At 33.9% G+C, this 20,000-nt stretch overlaps 2 protein-coding genes across 3 annotated transcripts in view; one reads left to right on the forward strand and one right to left on the reverse strand.

Annotated features, from left to right (window-relative positions):
- The window catches only part of LOC130799880 (ubiquinol oxidase 2, mitochondrial-like), a 5,448-nt gene extending 258 nt beyond the window's left edge, over positions 1-5,190 (forward strand). The window contains exons 1-4 of the mRNA XM_057663157.1: positions 1-477; positions 1,025-1,153; positions 3,396-3,884; positions 4,728-5,190. The exon at positions 1-477 is cut by the window's left edge and continues 258 nt beyond it. Of these exons, the coding sequence (XP_057519140.1) occupies positions 76-477; positions 1,025-1,153; positions 3,396-3,884; positions 4,728-4,787 (1,080 nt within the window). The 5' untranslated portion in view covers positions 1-75 and the 3' untranslated portion in view covers positions 4,788-5,190. The remainder of the gene's footprint in view (positions 478-1,024; positions 1,154-3,395; positions 3,885-4,727) is intronic.
- Positions 5,191-7,020: 1,830 nt separating this feature from the next.
- LOC130799879 (formin-like protein 14) overlaps positions 7,021-20,000 on the reverse strand; it is a 15,634-nt gene continuing 2,654 nt past the window's right edge. The window contains exons 5-18 of one of the 2 annotated variants that reach the window (XM_057663155.1): positions 18,686-20,000; positions 18,373-18,496; positions 16,997-17,068; positions 15,479-15,577; positions 14,304-14,345; positions 14,134-14,214; positions 13,953-14,003; positions 13,783-13,864; positions 13,587-13,681; positions 12,141-12,212; positions 11,825-11,941; positions 10,438-10,506; positions 10,278-10,344; positions 7,021-7,692 (exon numbers count right to left, since the gene is read on the reverse strand). The exon at positions 18,686-20,000 is cut by the window's right edge and continues 562 nt beyond it. In XM_057663155.1, coding sequence (XP_057519138.1) covers positions 7,493-7,692; positions 10,278-10,344; positions 10,438-10,506; positions 11,825-11,941; positions 12,141-12,212; positions 13,587-13,681; positions 13,783-13,864; positions 13,953-14,003; positions 14,134-14,214; positions 14,304-14,345; positions 15,479-15,577; positions 16,997-17,068; positions 18,373-18,496; positions 18,686-20,000 — 2,486 coding nt within the window. In that variant the 3' untranslated portion in view covers positions 7,021-7,492. Of the gene's footprint in view, positions 7,693-10,277; positions 10,345-10,436; positions 10,644-11,824; positions 11,942-12,140; positions 12,213-13,586; positions 13,682-13,782; positions 13,865-13,952; positions 14,004-14,133; positions 14,215-14,303; positions 14,346-15,478; positions 15,578-16,996; positions 17,069-18,372; positions 18,497-18,685 lie in introns of those variants that run through there. The other variant, XM_057663156.1, reaches the window with a different exon arrangement.

Consider the following 20,000-nt stretch of genomic DNA (forward strand, 5'->3'; position numbering starts at 1 on the left):
TTACCCAACATTTTTCATATATTTTCATTCATCATTAAAAGGCTGTGATCTTTTCAATCCAAATCAATCGCTAAGATGATGACACGTGCAGCATCCAAAGCCGCACGATCAATCGTGACGGGTATAGTTCTTCCACGCTATTTCTCGACTACTATCACCAGTAACGGTTCAATTCTCCGATCAAGTGAAACGGCGGCGTATAAGCTTTTTAATGGAGTAAGTCACGTGCCTGGAGGTGGTTCTGATCACGTGCATGGAGTTGTAGCAGGGTTTATCCGGTTGCCGGTGAGGTATAAGAGTACGGCGACGTTGCAAGAAGAAACAGAAGTGAAAGGAGTGAAGGAGGAGAAGGAAAAGGAAACCGGTTCGACCGGTGATGGTGGGTCCCAAGAGAATGCAGTTGTGAGTTATTGGGGAGTTCAGCCTAAGAAGATTGTTAGCGAAGATGGTACTGAATGGAAATGGTCTTGTTTTATGGTATGTTATTATTTAAATTTAAAAAAATTGTTATTAATAAATTAATTCGATCTGCTGAAAATATTTTTAAATAAATCTTCTTATTAGATATTTTTGATTAACAAAAGCTCAATTAATTCTAATTTTATTATATAAGATCAAATAATTAGAGGAAATTATAGGAGTTTTTGAATTTATTTTCAGAAATTATTCAAATTGGTAGATCTTTTTAAAAATAATTATTAGTTTAAATTTATTTCTAGGGGATTAAGTTGATTTATTTTTGACAATTATCCTTTAAAATTTATATACTCTCTTCCTTTATTTTTTGTTTGTCTACTTTACGTTTTGTGCGCATTTCGAATTTTGAGTGTTTCGTGTTTCTTAGTATACGATGAATATAATTTATTTTTAATATATAATTTAAAAATCAAATTTAAATTTCTTTCTCACGACAAATAAAAAGAAATAAAAAGAAATGAAGGGAGTATGTTAATTTAATTAAGAATAATTTTTTTTTTTAATAAATGATTAATGTAAATTTGAATATAAATATGATGAAATGAAGCCATGGGAGACATACAAGGCAGATACGTCAATAGATTTAACGAAGCATCATGCTCCTAAGAAATTCTTGGACAAGATGGCTTATTGGACTGTTAAAGCTCTTCGTTGGCCTACTGATCTTTTCTTCCAGGTAATTATTAAAAGTATATTTTGAAAATATTTGATTTTTTTGGACTGTCATGTTTGATAACATAGTTTATTAGATAAATTTAATTTATTCAGATGCAATTAAATTTAATGTTAATATTTGATGAATTAGATGGTTAAAATAATATGTTTATAAATTAATGAATTTACGACAACCTGCAATAATAAGCATGTCAAATATCAAGGATTTGCGATGCATAAATTTTTTAAATTTTTTTCTACTATGTTTGTATGAAGTGAAAAAGGAATTTTAATAAATAAATTTTACATATTACTTGTATTCTTTTTTCCCTTTAAATTGTTGATTACTACTTAATATTGCAATTTATTTTAATAGGATAAATAGTTAGAGAGTATATATTTATAAATACATAATTATGAGTAAGTCAAATAAATTTTGCTGATAAAAATAAATTTTATTTTATTTTATATATTACTAATAAACATAAAAAATAAAATATCAAAAACATAATAATATAATATTTTATAAATTTCAATATCAATTATGAACTTGTATATATATGGTGTTGGAAATACTTTACACGTGAGAGTAGATCCTACAACAATAAATAGTAAGTTGTAGACTTGTATATATATTAGGTGGGTTAATTCTCCTACTACATATAATTTTAAAAAATAATGAACTTCACCAAGTGTATATGTAAGTAAAAGCTCTTGACCAGTAGATTTGTGAGCCTGAGTCCATAGGTATTCCGTGTCTACATGAGTGGGCTACGATGTGATTATGTGACTCGTCACAGGCTAATATATAGTACTCCATTATTAAATAAAATTGGAACTAGTGATGGCCAATGGCTTAGGCAATGAGCTAGTCTGTCACAAAAATAGATTATTGTGATGTATAACTTAGTTTGTCGTTAAACCATTGTCAGTTTTGAAAAAGGTGCGACGATATTGAGTTTGGTCGCTGTTGTCGTGACGAAATCAAATGTCATGGTCGAAATTTTCCAAACACCACGGACAGATTGGCATCGCAATATTATTGTCACTATTTAGACGTACGTTTCCTTGTATAATGGATGTTGCCTTCACTTTCCTCGTAGTGGATGTTGCCTTCACCACCTACTTTTCAAGAAGGTTTAGCTTTGATATGGACTTATGAATTGTATTTACACAAGTATTTTTAATCTACACAAAATTTATTTAACAAAATATATAGTCAGGATAATAAATATGTGGAGAAGGTCTCAACATTACATATCATTTTTTTTTAAACCAAATGATTTTTGCACTTGATATATATGATTTAATTCAAAAACATCTCTTTCGTCTAAGCTTATTATTGCATTTAGGAAAAAACAATTTAGATGTGTTGTTTGGATTATGACTGATATTTTTATTGTATTTTAAACAATTTTGTTCAAATTAATTAGTAATTCATTTAAAATTCTAAATGAGCGAGTTTAAGTATATTCTGGGTGCCGATCGTTTAGGGTGTCCACAGGGGCCCCAAATTAGTTTTAAGATTATTTTTTTTTTTAATACAAATTCTTAAATGAGATGATCTAATGGTGAAACTAAGTATATTGGGTTGATCGCTGACCCGTGTATGTTTAGTATATTAAAATGATGACCTATAATTTTAAAGTGATCAATTAAAGAAATTGATTTATTTTATGGGTCTGCCTCATAGGGAGACGGACGAGCTTTTTTTTTCTTAATTTTGTATAACAAGCTCAGCAGTTCATACTTAATTTTTCGCTTTTTACAGATTTGTTTGATTTTGAGATTAATGTTTTATTATTATTCAAGCACACACTATTTTGTTTTAGAATATAATTACACATTTTGGTGTTAAGTATTATTATACTTATACAATTTTCTTTAATAATCCATCAAAGCGTAAGGGCCCTATTTTGAAAGAAATTGAAAAAAAAAGGATCTTCTATAGATTTGAATGTATTGTCAAAGAACTAACTTGGTCAAAAGATTATTGAGGCTCTAAGATATGTTATAAACTTCAACACGCCCCCTCATATGAGAGTCCTTTGGGCTAGAAGTGTGGATGTCGCACATACTCTCCTTATACATGACGTTTAATATTCTACTTTGAATGAGAAATGTTGAGATTCTAATCCATGACCACTTGTCAAGTTGGCTCTAATACCATTTCAAGGAACTAACTCAACTGAAAGCTTAAGCTGATGGTTGAGGTCGGCTCTAAGATATGTTATATATTCTAATACATATGTAAATGTACACAGAGGAGGTATGGATGCCGTGCAATGATGCTAGAAACAGTAGCAGCCGTGCCAGGAATGGTCGGAGGAATGCTTCTCCACTGCAAATCCATTCGAAGATTCGAGCACAGTGGTGGATGGATCAAAGCACTTCTAGAAGAAGCCGAGAATGAGCGTATGCACCTCATGACATTCATGGAGGTAGTGAACCCTCGTTGGTACGAACGTGCTCTTGTATTTGCTGTTCAAGGTGTGTTCTTCAATGCCTACTTTGTTGCCTACATACTATCTCCTAAGCTGGCACATCGTATCGTTGGGTACCTCGAGGAAGAAGCTATACATTCCTACACTGAATTTCTTAAGGAGATTGATAATGGTAATATTGAGAATGTGCCTGCTCCTGCTATTGCTATTGATTACTGGAGGTTGCCTTCTGATGCTACTCTTAGAGATGTTGTTATGGTTGTTCGTGCTGATGAGGCTCACCATCGTGATGTTAATCACTTTGCATCGGTATGTACTTGCTTTTGCTTATTATTATTATGCTAAACATCTAGTTTTAACTTGGTGGGTATGAGTTTAATCGTGATGGGTATATTCGGTCACTTGACATAATACCAGATACAATCTAGTATAAGATCTTATATATATATATATATATATATATATATATATATATATATATATATTATCCATTCCCATTACATAAATGAAATTGTAGAGTTATATATGAGTAAGGTGTGTGCTATATTTAACATATCTAGACCTTAAATCTCAAGTATATTTGATGGGCCTGCATGATCAGTGTAATATAATTCGTTAGCTAATTCGTCTTTTAAATAGCGATTGGCTCAATTTGCCCAAGAATAGACCAACTCCGATTATAATTTACTTTTTCGATTCACAATTCGCGAGATTAATGAATCATGTGACACTGCACATGATGAAATGGAGTTTATAATATATGACGAGATTTAAATTATAAAATTAATGTTTTTTTTTAGTTGATGTAAGAGTATATAATATATTCTAAGGCCTCAACCATCAGTTTCTCTGATACCATGTCAAATAACTGATTTATCTAAAAACTTAAATCGATGGTTGAAGCTCTAGGGTATGTTATATACTCAAATAGTTGATTCCTCGACAATACATATAAAATCTTTTATGTGCTATGTGTCATAGGTGATTGGTATGAAAATTTTAGGTGGATGTATGTATGATGGTAAGGATACCCAATATCCGTACACATCTGCCCGGTTTTTCTTTGTATTTATATATTTAAAGGCTCATATATAAGAATATTTTCATGTTTGTGGAATAATACAAGTATCGAGAATGTTGAACTACATGCAGGACATCCATTATCAAGGTCGTCAGTTAAATGAAGCTCCTGCTCCACTTGGTTATCACTGAAAAGTGATCAGTAGTTCATATGGTCTCTGAGTATTACAAGTTCAGTCATTGCTAATGTTGGTCATACTCGGTATTATTTTCGTTCTGAAATTTTAGCAACTGATAGTGATATATTATATGACATATTGTGTGGGAAAATATCACTATTAATTGCAAGTATAATGAAACGGTATAAGTATGAAATATATTACCTTGTTGTAAGAGTACACTATTCTTTGTTTTCTTCTTTTTAGTTTGTAAACTAATGGAATAATGATACTATTTTATTCTTACATTTTTTTGTATTCCTGCCAACTGCCAAGGAATTATCTTGTGGATTCGCTTGGATTGAGTGTAAATATTTAACTTGTAAATAAAAGTTAAAATAGAAAAATAAAGTTAATTACCTAGAATATTAAGGGAATTTGATTGTTAGAGGGAAAAGTGGTGAAATACTTTCCTCCACATTATTTTTTCATTCATGGTTTTTAATTTATTCTTATTGCTTTTATAATATTATAATCACTTCATTTGCATGTTATTTACCTTTATTTCATTAGTTTGACTGTTTTATCCCATAAATATTTATATTCAATTTATTTTAATTTAAGCTCAACTATGTCAAAATCTAACATATAGTATGGGTCTAACTATGATGTTTATCGGGGCTTAGTAAGAAGAGAAACTACCAATTTATAAGAAACTACCAATTGAAGAGGTGAACGAAGTTCTCAAGAAAATGGGGACAATCTAACGATGAATCTACCTAGGGTTTTTTCCACCTTCTAAACCAAGACTTTTATCAGCTTAAGAAGTTGTTTGGATTGAGGGTGAATATTTTAGGGGATAAAAAAGTCAAACTAATGTAACAAAACTAATTAGAGATGCAAATAAAGTTATTGAAATAATTGTAATAGAGCTAAAATGAGTAAAAAATAAAAAAAATGAATAAAAAAGAGGTTGATCTCCCTTATTAGAAGGTAAAAAATTCCCCCATCCTTCCTTAGGGTAGAGTCTTGCTTACCTTTCTCATTAGATCTCCCCCCTATATATATAACCTTCGTTTAAATATACTTGCCACATTTATTTTTTTTTTCACGCAGTCTAATACACTAATTAAATATTTAATATCTTTAATTATATAATAAAAAATTATAAAAAATTAATATTAATAATCATTGCATTAAGATGAATCAAAAAAGATATTACGTAACTATATTTTAACATATAAATTGAAAACTAGTCACATAGTAAAAATAGTACATAATTTCTAATGTTACAAGTAATTTAAAATAGAGAAAGTATGTAAAATAAGGTAATAAGGATTAAATATTTAAAAACAGCTGTAGGTAGTGCTATACAAATTGGATTCGTATAGTTTTTACAAAATATGAATTATGTTAGACTCAATTTTTAATTGTTTAAAGCAGAATATTATTATTTGATGATCAGCGTTAATTTGGAAGAAACTACATTTTTGTATTACGAATTGACGGCGGCTACATTTGAGGGACGAAATGGCGTTCCATTCTCATTTTTGAAGTCAAAACTTTGATACAACCTCCATCATACTAACCTCCTTTCATTTGTTTTCCATCATATATATCAATCTAATTATTTTTTTATAAGTATTTTTATTGCTTAAATTTACAATTTTTAAAAATTTTAAATTAATAAAATTTACATCCAATCCAAACGTATCAAATCAAATTCTACTTAATTATATTTTTTCAATTATTTATGAAATCTTTTTTATTTTATTTATTAAATGAGTATTATTTAGTGTATTGGATATTTTGAGATGGTTAAACATAATATACTTTTATTAAAATTGTTTGTTATTTATAAAATTGATTGCTTAAATGCAATGTTTATTTCTAATATGATTCAGGTTGTAACTATTTTTATGTAAGTCAATTATATTTTTCATGGTAAAAACCATTTTTTTGTTTAAACTTTTATAAAATAATTTTACATATTTTTCTGTTAAATTTGATTTTGAAATGTGTTATTACTTTATATAAATTAATGTAATATATGTCGGAAAATTTAATAAATCCGTGCATCGCACGGGCACTATCTTGTAGAATATAATAAATTGGAGAATAAGGTGCGAGTTAGTAAAGATAAGTCTATATTATGAATTCTATGAATAGTTTTTTAGATGCTGATCATAGTATTCTATGAATAGAATACACTAAATACGATAATGATGATGAAGAATAAATCTATATTAAACATTACCTAGAAACCAATAATTAGAAAATAAAAATTAAATCAAAAGATATATAAAGGAGAGAAACCTAGCAGAGTTGAGCTTTTTACAAGAAAATTATGATTTCAAACTATACTAAATTTTAATTGGAGAAATGTATGGCCAATATACACAGACAGTCTATAGTCATTGCCATTGATCTCTGATGATGTTCTAAGTAAAAGGGAAGATCAAGAAATGGAATGAACAAGTAAAAGTGTAAAGGAAGGAAAACCTGCAGAGATGGGAAGAGAGCACAAAAAGATGCCCAATAGATCATGTAAAAGGCCTATAATTGAACGAACCCCCTTCTGATATTCAAGATATGTCGCCTAAAATGTTCCTGCGTGCATAATCTGAGAGACTGGGATTTCTGGATATACTTCCCGTAGCTCCAAATACCGAGGAGCTGCTTCCTGATCTCATTCTCCAGTATTATTTATTTCATGTCGTTTCGGTGTTAGTAGTTTGATCAAGGTAATTGTTTTCTATTTACAGGATTAAGTTTGGATCTGTCGAGATCCAGTCCTTCCTTTTTTGCGGCAGTAGCAGCAGCTGCTTTTTCTTTCATGGCTTCTTTCTCCATCTTCTTTTTCTCGGCTTCTGCTTGCTGTTTGTTTTCTTCTCGAGATTTGTTGAACAGTTTTACAAAGACAAACAATATCTGGGTTACTGCAGACAGAAATATTCATGTTATTTTTGAGGGTCAAAAGAAATTTATTTTCCATCCTCAGAATTACCACGAATCAGAATTGAGAAAATACCGATTCACATACAGCGTAATCCAGGAGCACCAGGTGCATAAACGGAAAGAAAATATTTATATTTATACATAAAAAGGCTAAAATCTTTCAACCAATACATTATGGAAGTGTTAACAAACAAGCATGAGCGCAAGTGTAGGCCATGGCTATTTTTATCTAATAAAATCTATCACCATTACTTAGTCCGTTCACATCTCGATTCTCATAAATAAATCAGTCATATATATCCAACACAGTCTACAACATAATGGCTTGAAGCAGAGGACTGATTTTTAAAAATTAAAAAAAAAACAAAGATCAGGAATGACGACTGAGCATCAATTGTAGATTGAACGACTTAGAAATGTTTGCGCGAAGAAAGACATGAAAGTGATCACTTGAACAAAGTAAGAATTCAAGATAGGGAAGAGAGAAGGGAAAAACTTGGTAGTTTCCAAGGGCGTGCTTAGAAGTTGCAAATTGATTCAGGAAAATGAAAAGTGGAATGTGAGATGAGCATAATATAGTGATGGTTGAATAGAGAAACATGTAAATCCAGTATACATTAAACGTATCTTAGGCGAAGAAAAAGGCAGAAAGGAACTTGTGCCTAAGTTACAGGAGAGGTAAAAGGAGACAGCACGACTGACGTAACAAATCAGGGGGAACAGTAGGGTGGCATTCCCGAATTCAGTTTTTGTTGGAGAATCCATCTCTCAAATGCTAGATTGAATCCAAGCATTATTGCTTAACATTGCAAAATCCCAAAAATTTCTTATCTAATCTATGAATACATTTTATTGTCGCAAGCCTTGAATTCTTCTGCAGTTCTAGTACGGATGGGATGGAGAAATATTACCTTCATTTAGTAAAATAAAAATGAGAAACAATTACCCTTGTGCTTAATTCAAAGACTAAAATAATTCCACCTCCATCAATTACAAGTATATGCGCCTAATTGCTTCCTAGTTCATACTACTTATTTTGTCTCCAATCACCACTTAATTTATCAAATGATTTGCATCTTATCAAAGCATGCCCTAAGAAAGATGTCTCCGAATCAAACAGAGGCAATGGAAGTCCTATGCTCACATACAACATCGAGAGATGAAGGCACAGGATACAGTGAGGGTTCAACAAATGAACAGCACTGGACTCTAGAGTCTTGACTTCGTGAGAAAAAGAGAATCAGTTAATGTAATTTGTGGAGCGAATTGACCAATTATATACCACCACATTTTGACCATTTTATGTACCTCAGATAATGAGTTAGCAACACACACCATTGTTTCATAAACAGGAACTCATGTCAGAAATGAGTACTTGTACAGTGTCCTACTAACCTAATTCACAAAAAAGTTACATCATTTTGTCTCAAATTAAATTCGAAACATCAAGGGTGTGACATGAATACTTTAGATAAATAATAAGCCCAAGTAATTCCATCTTAAAATCTTTATGTTCTCTAACTTAGTGTCCAACATATATTGAAATGTCATATATTGATTATGTTCTCTAACGAAAAATGTTTGATGACAATATGATATTCATATTATAATTGCAAAAAATTTTAAATTTCGTTATCATCGCGCTAGGCCACTAATATAATGCAAAATGGAAAAAGAAGGTACCTTACCCCATCATCCACAGCAGTCTATCTAAGTGCTTCTGTCTATCGAAGAGAAGAGGAGAAAAAAGATAAGGAATTTAGGAACCAAGAAGACAGGAAAAAAATGAAGAATCCAATAGAAAGAGAAATCGAAATGGAGGAAAACTAAGAGAAAGAAAAAAAGATAAATTGAAAGAAAAAACCAAGAAAAGATGTTGACATGAAATCAAAGAAAGGAAAATGGAAAGAAGAAAATAAATAGAACTTAGAAAATCAAAAAAGCTAGAGGGAGAGAAGGAGAAAAATAATTTAAAAAAGTAAAAAAGATATATAATCCACAAGCAAGAAGATATAAAAAGAGGAAAAAAAAAAAATTAAATAAAAAATAAAAAGGTACCTAGTGATGGTGGAGGCACACGGAAAGCAGTCTGCTAAGATTTATGACTAAGAAAATCCTAATTCTCCCCTTTTCTCTTTCTCTCTCTTCAAAAAGAAGAGTAAATCCTTTTTCCTCTTCTTTCTCTATCTTTGAAGAAGACTTACTCTTCGACTGTAACTAACAGATTATTAAAAAAACATTTCTCCCGCCAAAAAATCTGAAGCCAAGAAAACGTAAAAACCACAAGACACAAAGAATGTACAAAGTGCTTGTCCGATGAGCTCAGACTAAGTAAAGCCTTTTTCTGGAGCCTACTTTGGAGGAACGCTTTATCAAACCAAGGTACACAATATGCATGAAGCTTTAAGCATCTAGAAGCGAGCATACAAATTCATTGACTCCCAAAAGAAGCCAAGGATTTGCAGGGATCAGGGAGCATACAAATTCAGAAATGCAAAATAAGTTACCACTGGATTAATATACAACAACAGATACCACTGGAATCGAAAAGAATTTTCGGTCAAACCTTGCTCAAACGGACACCTTGCTGGATCCTCACCAAAATATTGACAAAGAGAATCTGCATTTCTTCCCTGTGAAATCAGATTTTGAAAAATGATTCAGATAGTTTTCATGTATTGACAACTCTAAAAGGCTACAACTGAAATATAGAAGATAGAACATACCACTTCTGAATACAAGGTGGTAAGAGATCTGACTTCAGCTTCAGCTGTATCTAGGAAGTCTTTTAAGACCTAAATAAGGCAACATGACCATATCTCAAGCTTTGCAAATAAAACAACGATTTAGACTGCTATTCAGATAAGAAAGTAACAAGATCAACATGCAGTCAGCAGTCGTTTTCATCACAAATCAACTGTCAGCAACTGTGCTGCACATCACATGAAAAAATAATTTTCACATAACATGTCAACTGAGATGCTAGTATCAAAGTCCAAGAACTCATTAAGAAAACTGCAACACGAGAGCAGGAGCTCATCCTAACTTCAAAGAATAGATCACTAGCGTAAAAAAAACAATAATTGTGCCAAAATTCCACAAGAAACACAAATGGTGCCATTAGTTTAAGACTTTATTCATCATAAATCACAATCAGACCCCCATATTCCATCTAATTTCCCATTCTTCTTCCTTTAGTTTGGCATAACTGAAGTATCATATTTACTCTTTATACAAAACACACCTGACAGCGCTATTACCAAGAACATCCACCATTTGCCTCATAACGAGGAAATTAGGGATGGCAATTCAGCTATTCTTTTAGCAAAGAGGTAATCAGCAAAGAAATGAGAGAGTAAACACAGCTTATTCTCTCATTATTCTGCGCAAATACTCAATAATAAAAATATGCAGTCAGAATGACATTTTATTACCATATCTCATTGCTAATTCTATGACAAGAATAAAATGTATGATATGAACTTAACATACTAAAAAACGCTTGGAAACTAAATCGACAAGTACGCAAGCATAATAAGTAGCTAAAATATTGTGCCAAATCTGCAATTTTAAAATATTGCTTGATTGTATCTATTGGTCAATGAAAAGGGAGAAAAACATCTGAAATCATGCCGGATTTGCACGAATTTAACAGCTCTTATATTTTGGGACATCTTTGTTAACCCTGTCAATGGGCCTTTCACATCGATCTTCTGCTTCATTCATCAAAATCAGTTCCAAATTCAAACCCTATAGTAAAAAAATACACCAAAAATTCCTAAACAGACTAATTATGCAAAAAGGTCAAAAGTTCAGGTGAGAAATAAGTTTTTAATCAAAAGCGGTATATCTTGGAGACCTAGAATTGCTGATAGTTTCCTATTAAAATAATAGTTTAAACTATGCTTCCCATTGCATTTGCTTATTTTTTTTTGTCCTCTTATTCCAGTATAGTTTCAGCTAAAACCTATAATGAGACATCCGTTTTCTGGACAATAAAACAACAAAATGACAGGCAGCAATAAATCAAATCAACTCCGTGCCAAAGGGAATTCATGTTAACATACAATCACTAACTAACTTTTGATAATGGCATGAGAGTTTTTCTCTTACCCTCCTGAAGCCTGTAGAGACCGCTCCATCATTCTCTGATGCAGCAAGTTCCTGCTCAACCTTCTCCAGACCTTTGCTAACAGCTTGCATTTCTTCCGCCAATGATTTCAATTGTATCTAGTTTTTCAAGCAAAGTAAAGAGCCACACATTAAGTAAATATATATACTATCCTCCTTTGTTTAATTGTTACACTTCTCTCACAAAGCTCATATAAAAAAGAGAAGTGTAACATTTAACAAAAAAACTAAAGGAAACAAAAGGCTAAAAACAGTGATGTAGATGTAGCAGTACTAAATTGTAACATAGACAACAAACCTTTGAAGCTGCTTCTAAATGTACAAGATCCTTGTCGAAATCTAGCAACTCTGGCATTTTTTCAGCAAGAAGCTTAAAATAAATAGCACCATTTTAGTATCCAGATAATTAAGTGCATTGGCAAAAGAGAAAAGATAGCAAGAGCAAACAAATGAAAAGTGTTCCATTCTAAGGGAAATGATAAAAGACAAGAATAAAAAGTAAAAAAAATGAGAGCATTATACATAGCATATTGCACAAAGAAGGCTGCATCGCATCGCATTAGTCGTGTCATAAATGTTTTCATAAAAGCGAACTAATATTTCCCGCGTTGTAAAGGTGTACAAAAAACCGTATTTTGGGCCGTAATAAGGGATATCTCATGCTTTTGATCGCTAATTAGCCGTTACTCGTTACGATAATTGCATCACTCCATCAATCCCGTTACCGCATCACCTTTCTGATACACATGGCATAGTGCAAAAATGTGATAACGGCCACAGTCATGGTAATAGAACGGTGATGAGGTAAAAGAAGTGATGAGGTTATCGTTACATCAAAATATCGGTTAAAAGCATGAATATCCCTTAATACGGCCCAAAATGCAAGTTTTTTTACACCTTTACAACGCAAATATAAACTATTCATTTTATTTGAAAACCTTTACAATGCGATACGGCCTTGTTTTTGCACTATGAGACAAGCAGATTTTTTGTTTCTATTTTTATTTTTTAAAATTTTTATAGGCAGGTAGTTAAAAAAGGATTGCATCAATGTTACCAGAAAGGAAATATGATACGATAGGGAGAACGAAACGGAAACAACAACATTCCATTACTCTAAAGCCATTAAGCCCCTCCACCTAGAGCGGAGTTGGAAAGAGTTGGTTTTACGCAACCCTACCCTTGTAAGTATTATGACTAACAAAAAGGTTATTTCAGATTGACTCTTGGTAGCAAACGTCATATGCAAGCACATAAATAAGCGCACATGATTTGATGAGTCATTTTACTTTAGTCCATTATAATCCCAAAACTAATGAACTATAAATCTTTACACCCATTGAAACAGAAACGCAGAATTTTGATTTAGAATTTCGGAACAAAGGATTCATACTTCATGTGATATTTTAATAAATATTTTAATTAGCTATAATTTGATAATTTTTTTCATTAGAACATTAATCTGGAGTGTAGGGAACAAAGTTTTCGATAAGTTATTCTAGAGTTTTGAGGATGATGTTTCCAAAACACAATTCGATGGATGATTTCCAGTATCTGGTAATTAGGCATTGTGTAATGCACAGATTATATAACAGAAAATAGTAGTAGTGGAGATTCAGCACTTTTTGCCACAAAGAAACAAAGGCTATCATTGACCCTTGTCAATTACTAGTGATAATTTGTCGCCAACAACTAAGAAATTTTAGCCTAATATGACACTTTATACAATGACCAATATACATACCTTACAAAGGTAATGCATTAAAGTCATTTTGTTGTTCCTAGCACGTGTATCAGACAATTTAAGGAGGCTGTCTAATTTGAAACCGACAGCAGAACCTGTTCCATAAGACAAAATTCATAATGAATCCTTTATAGATGCTGATCAACATACTACAAAATACAAATTCACAAGCAAAATTTAATACTTAATTCAGTACCTCTTGCAGTTCCTTGATTTAATGCATTTCCTAATGTTAGAATTGTCTGCATTATTTGTCTCAGCTTCCCAGATTCTCTTACCTACAAGTATAGACAAGAAATTAATTTACTAAAAGCTGGTTATCAACCCAGTGAAAAATATTATTTCACAAGTTTGATTAAAATATACCTCTCGTGAAGCAGAATTAATAGTATCCAAGTTGCCTCTCAAATCACTGACCTGCATATCACATGCAGTTATGATGTGTTTAAAAAAAGCACACATATAGCCACCAGAATAACAATCTTTAGACAAAGACAAAGCTGAAATGTTGGAATTTGGATGTCTACTTATAAAAGAATTTATATACCTGACTAGAAAATGTAATTTTAAAAGCAAATACTCGTAATTTGGCTTCAACTCGTGGGACCTTCATCAGCTCCAAGAAAAACTGAAATGTTCATGGCAATAAGCTTTTTCAAAATTAACACTGAATATTTATCTTGACATTAAAATGAATATGAGATCATCAAAGCTTACCTGCTCACATTTCCCGAGCATAGTTCTATCCCCATTGTAATTCTGGACAGTGGAAACAGAAGAAAGAGAAAGGGAAAGGTTAAGAAATATCGAGTAAATGGAAGCTATTGCATCATCAAATCTCTATTGTTAGTTCTCCGAATGCTAATGACACAAAAGTGGAAGATAATATAATGAGCATAACAACCCCATCAAAGTACTTACGATTCATTATTCAACCCAAGATAACAAGGTATGCAGGAATTTAAATTTGCACCACAGTATCTTATAAATGGAGAGACTAGAGAGGCAATTTCCAGCAGAAACCTAATTGGAAAGTTATTTTGTTTGTTAAGGACCATGTTAGGATAAATTCTGAGGATAAAGCTTGTTGTGGAAAGCATTGGTATAGGACTCTACACATCTATGTAGTGGGCACACAGTTTTAGTAATTTACTTCGATTCGATTTTTTTCCCAAGTACTCTGAGTCTAGAGACTTCATACTCTGTCACCCAGAGCAAAAAACTAACTTAGAAAGTTCCAAGTAAACATAATTTGGACGAAAAGGCTTAAACAAGATGAATTGTTGAATACCAGAGCAATTGCCTTTTCTGTTCAACAGTAATCCTTGTTCAAATAATGCCATAATGAGTTAAAGAATAATACTCACTGAGCCCTATGAAATTGCATTTATTTGTAGAATTTAGTTTATTACTCCCTCGGTCCCTATGAGTTTGCCAACATTTCTATTTTGGTCCGCCTATTTAATGTTCCCACTACTTTCTTTTATCCTTATTCACATATCTACTCTCACTCTTAATCCTATTCACACAATTCAAATGTACCCACCATTTTCTTAATACTTGTGCAAACGTTGGTGTTGCATATTCAAGGAGACAAAGGCAGTAATTTGTAGTTGTTGAATAAGACAAAGAACAAGTGGCCGGAAAATAAAGGGATGACTTTCAAAAGAGAAAATAAATTCGTGTATGATATTGAGAGAGAAATGTAGGACCATTGCTAGATAAAGAAAGAGAGCAAAGTGAGTGAGACAAATCAAATTGAAAGAGGTGCAAATTTTTAACAGAGGGAGTAGTATTTTATCATTACGACAGAACACTTCATCAAGCTATATGAAAGTCTCGGCATGATTTAAAGAAGATAAGTGAAAAAGTTCTATCATCCAAATAAATACCTTCAACGTTTCCATCTCCTCTTTTGTTGGACAAAATTTGATCAAATTCTCCACTTGATCAATGTCCAATGCTGAAGAATCTAATGCAAGGACTGAACTCTGCAAAGTCAGAAATACAAAAATATCAACAACGTAATCATATTACAAGGGAGAGGTATATCACCATATTTATATTTCAAACATATAATTAATGAGATCATGCAGAAAGGAGAACCTGAATCCTCTTAATCCAGGATATACCACACAAAGTGAGCAACTAAAGCAACTGTCTGAATCACTAAATTTGTGAAACTTAGCGCATGTATTACCAATAGAATAGCCTAGTTGGATACAGCAGTAACAGCTAGTACTAGCTAAAGCAGTGTAGGCCCCATACAGTAACCTATAGTTTCCTATAGCTGATGAAATGAGATAGGACATAGTTGGATCCACAATAAGGCATCCTGATATTCCAAATAAGTGACTATAAAAGCTAAAAAGTGTAGGAATTGAGACCATTCGGTGACTGGTTCTCCCAGTGTTCCCATGATATGACGCGTGGGAATAAGAGTACAGCGTTTCATGAGCGACGAAAAGGTCTAACTCCATGAAGACAGAATATGTGCTGACTAGGTGCAAGAACCGAAACCCATTGGTTGAAACGAGTAGGTGGAACAAGCACCTAATAGGTGCCATGCGTTCTCAGCACTACACAGTTTTCATGTTCTGTAAATAATAGGCAAACACCAATTTGGTATTCTTGCACTTTATATTTGGTAAAGAACAAGAAAGGAAAAAAATATGAGCCTAAATCCATAGGAACCCAGGAATCAGGATCTATTGAATCTCCTCAAAAATGTTGGAGTCATGGTACGAAAAGACGTCAGCATATCAAGCTTCCTTTGGTGTACTCCGATAAGGCAAGGAACAAAAACAGCTCCAATCTATCTATCTCTAGTACTCTTCGTCACTTCTAGTTAACTTCAAGAGCTTCCCTATTGGCTCTTTAGAGGCTCCGGCACACAGCTGAATAAAAAGAGTAAGGTATAATGTCATCACACAGCCCAAACGGCAAGCCCCTCCTTTGGTAGATTAGTTGTTTTCCCGTTTAAACTGCAGCATAACAAGTGTGACATCCATTCTCTTGGTGCCACTTCGTTTTCTTATTTATGCTGTCTTTCAAGATCAAAACAAAATAATCTGTTTAAAATGTTTTGTATTATACCTGCACTACTTGAATTATCACTTTCCTTCCCTGTTCCAGCGACGGTGCTAATTTTTCCCAAAGGTAGCAATAGGATAAAGTGTAAACTACAACACGACCTAAAAATAAATTAATGGCATATTGGCATACATAATTCAAGTTGAAAACTCTCCCAATCTCAGTCCCATTGAGAAAGGTCAACGTCAAGATTCTTTGTTGAATGGCAATGCAGAAATAGAATTCACAGTGAAGGCAGGGCTTTTCAAACAAGAAACAAAGTAACTTGTAAAGTACTACTCATTATCGTATGCTACTGAAATTACAAGGGAGCTTACCATCATGTCGGGTAGAGGCATCTTTATTTTTGTAAGCATTATTTCACAGTTATAAGCTCTACGTAAATCAATCTGTGAAAACAAAATGTACAGAAGAAATGTTAAAAGAATGTCAATCTAGCATATTAAGACAACTACCCTTCCCAGAAAAGGGGGAGTAAAACCATAGTCAAATTTCTTTTAGGTACTTCAAAATCATTTTAAATTAGTTATTAATTAAATAAGCGATTGGAAAACACATTAGCACTAAAACAGAAGAACAGGCACAATGAAACCAAAAAATTCACGAATCCTTCTGTTCATAATGAAGTTGGCTAATTGTCTCATCCAGAAAAGATTTACGTAACTGACCAATATTGGTGCAGGTCCTACTCATTAGAGGATGAAGCTACCAGTTGGCTATTAATATTTAAAAGATAGGGAATAACCCTGGTGACAACTCAAACTATGACTTCTCCAAACACATAGATTACATCAATTGGCTAAACTAATTTGAGTTTCTACCCAAAGATTAAAAAGATGCAGATAGCCCAAAAATTTCTCACACCATATAGCAATTTCAGTAATGAAACTTCTTGGAAGAACTACAGCAACATTTCTCACTTCCTTCAATCACAAAGACAAACATGGGACTTCAAGAGGAACATTGAAAACCATAAGTACTCAACCCAAAAGAATTTATTCTCTCCAATCCTTCACATCTTTGAAAATCCTTTCACTTTGTACGGAATTCACTAATCACTAAAAACAAAATATGAGACTAGGGTACCATGAATTAAGGTGATAAATTGTGCATGCAATTATGCAACCAATTACATTGATCGTAATTATAAGACAAATCTAAGTGCTTTGACTAAATGTGATCATAAAACTACCCCTTATTGTTTTTCCTTGATTCCATGTCCATTCATTTTTGTTTAACCCTATTAGAAACTTTACTTATTTGGCATATACCCTTTTCTCTATTATACCCACAGTACTCCATCAACTACAATTATATATCTCACAAACCTTTATGTATCATCTTTTCTCTTTACCTTTAACCCAACATGAAAATATATCACTAATACTTCATCCTACATGATATGTGTAGCTTCAAGACAAGTACAAATAAATAGGGGAGGAAGGAGTGCAACAACAGAGACTATGTATACAAATATCAAAATTTTAGATACACACTGTGTTACTCAGATTCTTCATTTTGCTTCACGTACCCGTATCCGATCCTTAATCCTTGGACATTAGTATGGCACTTAGACACTTCATTTTAGGTGTAGAATTGAATAATTAGACGTATCCGATACTTAGACACGTACCAGTATCCAACATCAGTACCCGAATCCAAGTAACATAGGATACACACCAATATAACTTACCAATTGCACTTTTTCTGGTTTGTTAACATTAGTGCCACGTCGGACTCCTACTTTACCTCCACCACTTGCATCAGTATTAGCTGAGAACAAGCTTTCAAGTTCTGATATATCTATCTCAGGGGCCCTGTCAATAATTTTTAGAATAAAACTTCAAAATTCACAAAACAATTAAAAATGCGCAAAGTAGAAAGGATGAATGTGAACTTGAAGTCGAAATTCAATGTTTACTGTTTAGACTACAGCATCAAATAAATTGTGACAATTCATAAGTAAAAGAAGATAAACCATGATATGTGAGAAGTTTGGTACGTACGCTGCTTGACTCTCCTGCTTTTGTGTGTCAGCCCATAAACTCCCCTTAACAGCTCGAGTAACCTTCACCCAATGCAAAGGCTTTAACGAAGCTTTCTTTGTTGTTGAAGAAGCACCCCTATTTCTTGAACTAGCCAGCCCTAAAGATGTTTTTCCCCTTCCAACAGAGAGCGGAGGTGCAGGTGGTCCACCAGAAACCTTAGGTCCCGGTGGTGGAGGCGGGCCTGGAACTATACCACGGGAAGATGCTTGAGTACCAGGACCCTTCGGTGCAGGTGGCGGTGGTGGAGCAGGCTTTGAAGTTTGTTGCGGAGGTGCAGGTGGTGGGGGAGGTGGAGGTGCAAATGTCTTAGAGGAAATACCTTTGGTTGAAGGTGGGGGAGGTGGGGGAGGTGAGGGTGCAGATAGAGATGGACCAGTAATATTACTTGAATGACGAGGTGGTGGAGGTGGATGGGGAGAAGAAGGAATATTTTTGGGGTTACCAATCCCATTAGAAGGTGGAGGTGGAGGCGGAGGCGGTGGAGGTGGACATGACCTCATTGACGTAGATAGACTAGAAGATGTAGATGGCAATGGAGGGGGAGGGGGAGGGGGAGGGGGAGGAGGAGGAGGAGGCATATTTACTTTTGTAGTACTTAGACCAAGTGATGGAGGTGGGGGTGGGGGAGGAGGGGGCATATTTACTTTTGCGGGGCTACTTAGACCATGAGACTGAGGTGGGGGTGGGGGTGGGGGTGGGGGTGGGGGAGGAGGAGGCATATTTACTTTTGCAGGGCTACTTAGACCATGAGACGGAGGTGGTGGAAGGGGTGGGGGTGGGGGTGGGGGTGGAGGAGTGGATGACTTTGCTAAATTAACCATGGAAAGTGGTGGAGGTGGGGGAGGTGGCAGAGGCGGGGGAATAAATGCCTTTGTGGAGTTACCTAGATCAGAAGCAGGTGGAGGTGGAGGTGGAGGAGGGGTAAAAACCTTCACAGAATAGCTTGACGCAGATGATTCGGATCCCCTTGAAGCAAATGGTGGAGGTGGAGGTGGAGGTGGAGGTGGAGGTGGAGGTTCAAATTTATTAGAGTTGGTCCCAAAGGGGGGTAGAGGCAGTAGTGGTGAGGGGTTTGGTGGATGTGGACCATTATGAGAATGCTGAATAGTATCACTGGAATCAGTATTCGAACTAGTGTAAGGAGTTGAGGAAAAGGAAGGTGGAGGTGGTGGAGGTGGTGGAGGCGGAGGTGGTGAAGGAGACAGTTCACTTTTTGATTTAACTGGAAGAGGTGGAGGTGGTGGTGGTGGTGCTTGTGTAGGAGACATTTCCT

This window comes from Amaranthus tricolor, chromosome 14 (assembly GCF_026212465.1).
Source record: "Amaranthus tricolor cultivar Red isolate AtriRed21 chromosome 14, ASM2621246v1, whole genome shotgun sequence".
Classification (NCBI taxonomy): domain Eukaryota; kingdom Viridiplantae; phylum Streptophyta; class Magnoliopsida; order Caryophyllales; family Amaranthaceae; genus Amaranthus; species Amaranthus tricolor.